Source organism: Eriocheir sinensis, chromosome 4 (genome assembly GCF_024679095.1).
Source record: "Eriocheir sinensis breed Jianghai 21 chromosome 4, ASM2467909v1, whole genome shotgun sequence".
Lineage (NCBI taxonomy): Eukaryota > Metazoa > Arthropoda > Malacostraca > Decapoda > Varunidae > Eriocheir > Eriocheir sinensis.
In genome coordinates, this window is record NC_066512.1 from 26,546,446 (window position 1) to 26,552,712 (window position 6,267).

At 44.7% G+C, this 6,267-nt stretch overlaps 1 protein-coding gene across 1 annotated transcript; it reads left to right on the forward strand.

Annotated features, from left to right (window-relative positions):
• The first annotated feature begins 3,497 nt into the window (after positions 1 to 3,497).
• Positions 3,498 to 4,679, forward strand: LOC126981181 (casein kinase I-like). The gene has a single exon (XM_050831909.1). The coding sequence runs from the start codon at positions 3,535 to 3,537 to the stop codon at positions 4,636 to 4,638; it is 1,104 nt and encodes a 367-aa protein (XP_050687866.1). The 5' UTR covers positions 3,498 to 3,534; the 3' UTR covers positions 4,639 to 4,679.
• Positions 4,680 to 6,267: the final 1,588 nt, after the last annotated feature.

A 6,267-nucleotide genomic window follows, 5' to 3' on the forward strand; every position in this document is an offset into this window, starting at 1 on the left:
TGAGAAAATGAGGAAGAAGAGGGGAGAGGATGAAGAGAGGGACGAGGAGAGAGAGAAGAGAAAAAATGATGATGAAAAATAGAGAAGAGATTTAAAAAGGAGACGAGAAAAGAAGATTGGAATATAGAAAATGAGAGAAGGCTAAAGAGAAGAGAAGAGAAAGGAAGAGAAGAGAAGAGAAAAGAAGAGCAGAGAAGAGAAGAGAAAAAAGATTGTAAGGAAATTCAAGTCCAGAAAGTACTTAGGAAAATAAAGAAAATAAGAAAGAGAGAGAAAAAATTTGAGAATGAAGAGAAAAAAAGAAAAAAGAAAAAAATATGGATACTAAAACAACTGAAACTGAATAGGAGAAGAAGAAAAGAAAAAAGAGAAAAAAAGAGAAAAATTATTCGGACATTAAAAACTGAGGTGAAGAGGAAAAGAAGAAAAGAGGAGAAAGAGAAGAGAAAAAAAATGACAAGAACATTAGAAAACGGAACTGAATAGAAAAAGAAAGGAAGAAAAGAGAAAGAGAAGGGAAAGGAGAAAAGGAAAGAAGATGAAAAAATAAAAAACACCAGACGGGTAAAGAAAAGAAGAGAAGGAGACGAGAAAGGAGAAGAGGAAAGAAGGAAAAAATAAAAAAAATAAAAAAGTAGAAACGAGAAACGATTATAGGAGAGAAAAGGAGAAGTGTGGATGCATTGTGAAGGAGAGGAGAAAATAATGCCGAGGAGAATGAAGTGATTAAGGGAACAGAGAAACGCTTTTAATGAGTGCTCGAATAATGAAGAGAGAGAGAGAGAGACAGAGAGAGAGAGAGAGAGAGAGAGAGAGAGAGAGAGAGAGAGAGAGAGAGAGAACCCTTTCCTCTCTTTATCCTCCTTTCTTCCCTTCTATACAGTTCATCTTCTCTCCCTTCTTCTTCTTCATTTTCTTTTACTTTTCTTCTTCTTTTTGTTTTTCTTCGTATTTTTCTTCTTCTTCTTCTTCTTTCAGCCCTCTGCAACTCCTTTTCTCCTCTCCTACATTATTTCCTCTTCCATTTCCTCCTCCTCCTCCTCCTCCTCCTCCTCCTCTTTATCTTCATCCTCATCTCTTTTTTTCTTTTTTTTTGTTTTCCCCCTTCACCTAATATTCCTCCCTTCTCTATTCCCCTCACACGCCCCTCCCCCCTTCATTTTGCCCCTTCTCCTACATCAACCCCCTCTTGGACTACCTCTCCTTTAATACCTCCTATTCCTCCTCCTCCTCACAGATTGACCCCTCACCTATTCCTCTCTCTCTCTCTCTCTCTCTCTCTCTCTCTCTCTGTCTGTCATTCGTTATTTATGTGTTTGTGTGTTTGTTTATGTACCTGATGAATCTCTGTTTTGTTTGTCATGTTATTGTTGTTGTTGTTTGCTATATCAAGAGTACTGTTTGTGTTTACCTCCGTCTGTGTGTGTGTGTGTGTGTGTGTTCTCTCCATCTAAACATTCCTCGCCTTTCTTTTTCCTTTTTTTCTTTTCTTTCTTTCTCCTCTATTTTTCTCCCTTTCGTTTCGTTTTCTTCCTTTTCTCTCTTTCTTTTTTTTCTTTCTTTCTCTCTTTCCTTTGCTCTATTTTCTTTCCCGCGTCACAGCTACAAAGTTCTCGTGACCAATTTCCCTGTTTTTTCCTCTCTTTGTTTTCTTTTTTTCCCCTGCCCTTTCTTTTTTTTTGTTCTTCCCTTTCTCATTTCATTCAGCCATCCTCCTCCTCCTCCTCCTCCATCTCCATCTCCTCCTCCTCTTCCTCCTTCTAGAAACCCGTTAAGCCTATCCAAGACTCACCCTTCACCTTTCTTCTCAAAATCTTCTTTATAATTCACTTACCTTTCCCTTTTTTTTCACAGAACTTCTCCAACCAATCACACCGCAGTAGGAGAAGGAAGATGAAGAGGAAGAGGAGAAGGGGGAAACACAGGTAGCTAGGTAAGGAAATAGTATATACCTGTCATAGTGATTGTCTATTTTTTAAGGTCACTGACAATTACCTGAGGAATAGAGAAGATGAGACTGACTAATTGACTTGGTAATGATTTTGTTCTGTTGGGTAATCTTGTGCCGTGTGTAAGTAGGAAGGAAGGAAGGAGGAGGAGGAGGAGGAGGAGGAGGAGGAGGAGGAGGGAGAGGAGGAAAGGATTAAAGAAAAGAAAGAATAGTAAAGGAAGAAGAAGAAAGAGAGAAGAAGAAGAAAGAGAGATGAAGAGAAAGAGAGAGAGAGAAGAGGAGAGAAATAGAGAAGAGGACAGAAGAAGAAGGAGAAAGAAGAAAGAAGAAGAAGAAGAAGTGAAGAAGAAGAAGAAGAAATGAAAGAGAAAGAAAAATGAAGAAAAGAAATGAAGAAATGAAGAAAAGGAAAGAAGAAAGGAGGAGGAGAAGAGAGGAGAGGAGGAGAAGGAAAATGTAATGGAAGGAAATGAAGTAATATTATAACGAACGTGCGAATGGAGAGAAGAAGAAACGGAGGAAAGGGAGATAGAAGAGGAAGAGAATAACTGCTTGTGAACGGGAAGAAGAGAAACTAGTTGGAAAAGATGAGAGAAAAAGAGGAAAATAATCGGATCAAGTATATTGTATTGGAGGAGGAAGAGAAAGAAAAGGAGGAGGAGGAGGGAGGAAAAACGACAAGGAAAAGTTTGGAAGGAGGAGGAAGAGGAGGGGAAGGAAAAGAAGGAGTAGGGAAGAAGGGAAACAAAGAAGAAAAGGAACAAGAGGAAGAAAAAGTAGAAAGAATGAGAAGAGAAAGAGATAGTGAGAGAAGATACCAAGTGGAGGAGGAGGAGGAAGAGGAGGAGGAGGAGGAGGAGTGTTGATGTAGACAGACAAAGAGCAAGAAAGATCAGCTTCCCTTGTTTGTATTACACACGGTCGGTTGCGTACACACACACACACACACACACACACACACACACCTTATTTCACTTTATTTTACCTCCTCACCCCTTTCATTCCTCTCTCTCTCTCTCTCTCTCTCTCTCTCTCTCTCTCTCTCTCTCTCTCTCTCTCTCTTTCACACACAGGTAAGAGTGTTTACCTGCCTCTTACCGTGAACTAATTACGTAGCGAAGGTGCGGTGGGTTACGCTTCTTTGGAGGAGGAAGAGGAGGAGGAGGAAGAGGAGGAGGAGGAGGAGGAGGAGGAGGAGAGATCTATCCCGTTTGAAGGATGCACACGGCTACCAGTTCGCTTTTTCTGTGTGTGTGTGTGTGTGTGTGTGTGTGTGTGTGTGTGTGTGTGTGTGTTGAAGGTCAAGGTTTTGTGATGAGAGGAGAAAGAGAACCTGCCTGAGAGAGAGAGAGAGAGAGAGAGAGAGAGAGAGAGAGAGAGAGAGAGAGAGAGAGAGAGAGAGAGAGAGAGAGAGAGAGAGGGGGGGGCGTAAGAGTTTTTTTATGCATCGCGATGGGAGGAAGCGACAGGGTAACACCTCCCCTTGCGCCCATTAGCTGGTGAGGTTACCTGGAGACTCGAGGACTGGTGCGTGGGGGTAGGAGAAGGAGGAGGAGAAGAAGAAAAGGAACCAGAAGAAGAAGATGAAAGAGGAAAAGTTATATAAAGAAACAAAAACAAACACTCACCCACCGCATTTACAATCACCACCAACAAAAAACATAAACCACATAAAGTATAACACATCACATACTATTCCTCCTTCAGCTGCGTCTCTCTCCCTCGCAATGGCCGGGCACGTGAACCTGACGAAGGGCGAGGTGGTGGGCGGGCGTTTCCAGGTGGAGGCGAAGCTGGGGCAAGGCGGCTTCGGGAGTGTGTATCGCGCGCTCGGCCTTCACACGGGGGAACGCTATGCCCTGAAGGTGGAAAGAGGGGATCGTAACGTCCTTCTGCGGGAGCTCGAGGCCTTATCGGTTGTGGGGGGGAAAGGGCGTGTGGGTCCGGCCCCGAAGGAGTGGTGGAAACTTGGGAATAACAGCGTGCTAGCCATGGAGCTCAAAGGGGAGACGATGCGCGGCGTGAACGGGAGTCTGGCGTCCGTCGGGGTTCTAATGTCGTTGGTTCTGACTCTCCTAGGGCGTCTCCACCACAACGGCTACGTCCACCGCGACATCAAGGCCACTAACATCGTGTACGGTGACCCTGAAGACCCTGAAGACGCCCATAAGATCTACCTCATCGATTTCGGGCTCTCGGGCATGTTCCGCGGGCCGAAGGGGGAACACTTGCCGAAGAGGGAAGGCGTGCGACCCAAGGGAACGTTTCAATACTTGAGCGTGAACAGCCACAAGTTAGTTTTGCAGTCCCGCCGCGATGATCTCGAGTCCCTGGCCTACATGGCGGGGAGGCTGCTCAAAGGGCGCCTCCCGTGGGCCTTCACCCGTAAGAAGAGACCCAAGCACCCCGAGGCAGCGCGCATCAAAGAACGTAGGACTCAGCACATCTTCAGCAGCTGTCCGCCGGTGTTTGCTGACTTTCTGGAGTATGTGAGAGGCTTAGCGTACGACGAGGAGCCTGATTATGTCTTCTGGAGGGATGCGTTCGAGAGTTTGTCCCTGCAGGATGACCCAGAGAATGAAAGGCTGAGGAAGTGTCGGGAGGATGTGTGGGCGCCTCCTCCTCGCCTTCGCCCTCTTCCGCGAACCTCCTCTCTGCCGCCGAAGTCACAGAAGTCATCCCTTTAAAGCCGTATTCTGTTATTTCTTACGTTCTTGTTTTCACTCTATTTCGCTTTCCTGTTGCGTTGATTTCCTTAGCGATCTTGTTAATAGTTGTTGTTTATTTTCTTATATTATATTTTCCATTGTGATAGTAAAGGTTGTAGTAGTTGGAGTAGAAGTTGTAGTAGTGGTAGTAGTAGTTTTTGTTGTAGGTAGGATAGGGTAAAAATAGTTGTAGTAGCAGTGGTAGTAGTAGTAGTGGTGGTAACAAAAGTAATAGTAGTAGTAGTAGTAGTAGTAGTAGTAGTAGAGTTTCCCCTTCATAATCCGCTGCCCTTGAGAAAGTGAAGAGAGAGAATGGAGGTTGAAGGGGAGACGCCAGTAGAACAAAACATGTATCCTCCTCCTCTTACTTCTCCTCCTACTTCTCTCTCTTTCTCTCTCTCTCCATTTCATTCTTCTTTACTGCTACTTTTCACTGTTTTTGTCGTTGCTGTTGTTGTTGTTGTCATTATGCTCAAGGGCATGAGGAAAGAAATATAGGATTAACTTTTTTATATTGAAAGAGCACTGCGATTATGTTTTGTTCTTGTAATTCTTGATGCAGATAATCTTACATATAGAGCTGCGTTCATCTAGTTAGGCTGTGCAGGACCTGAGCCACGTCACCACCACCACCACCACCACTACCTCCCCTACCACAATTATAACAATAACTACCACTATTGCCTACCACTGCTTCCATAACGACCACTACCACCACCACCACCATGCCCTCCCTTCATCCTTCCCTCTTTCTTTTTCTCTCCTCTCCCTCCCCACCACACACACAGAGGCTGGTGGGGCACAGTGGCGCGTGAGACAGTGGAAAAAGTCAGTTGTCAGGAGTACTTTTCAACCCCGACTGATGCGCCCGACGGAAACACCGATGCCGTTCCTCCGCTAATGCTTCTGTAGCCGAGTCTGTCTTCTCCTGACCGCTGTTCATGACGGATGCAAATAGTTTTGTTTTTCATGTATTGAAGTATCTGGTTCACTTGTATTGCTCTTTGCTTATTGCATATATAATAATTACCTCCATGGAACAACTAAATGTCTGTGTAGTGAAGTGTTTCCCTGACCGTGTGCTTGCTTGCTCCATTCTCGACACACTTGATTCACGAAATGTTGTAGGCTACATCATTAAGTGCCGGGGATCGAACTTGGGTTTTCAGAGTAGAAGTCAGGGCAGCACAACAACTGAGCCACTAATGAACTAAAAGGTCATCGTGCAAGGGGCCACCTCTGCGGCACTTCACCTGACGCCCCAGCCCCTCGTTGTGGGCATGAGGTGAGGTGACCCCGCCCACATTCGAGTTAGTTGGAAGCGCTTTTTATCAACCCACAATGACACACGCGGGGTCGATCCTCGGTACTCAGTGGTGTACATATCGAGATTTTACATTGCTTTATTGCATTTTCTCTAACAAATGATTCAGTCTTCGAATCTATCACACGAGGCACACAAGGACACTTCCTGACTGTGCTTCGCAAGAATATAAAGTACAGGAGTATGTCAGTATAGCAGTTAGCTACCATTTTCGTTCCTCAGCCATCTCTGTTCCATGAAAAAACATTTGAAGTCCCCTTGATACTTCTGTCAGGGGTAATTCA

Coding starts and splice junctions, on each gene's coding strand:
- LOC126981181 (XM_050831909.1), top strand. CDS start 3,535: ATGAAAGAGGAAAAGTTATATAAAGAAACAAAAACAAACACTCACCCA.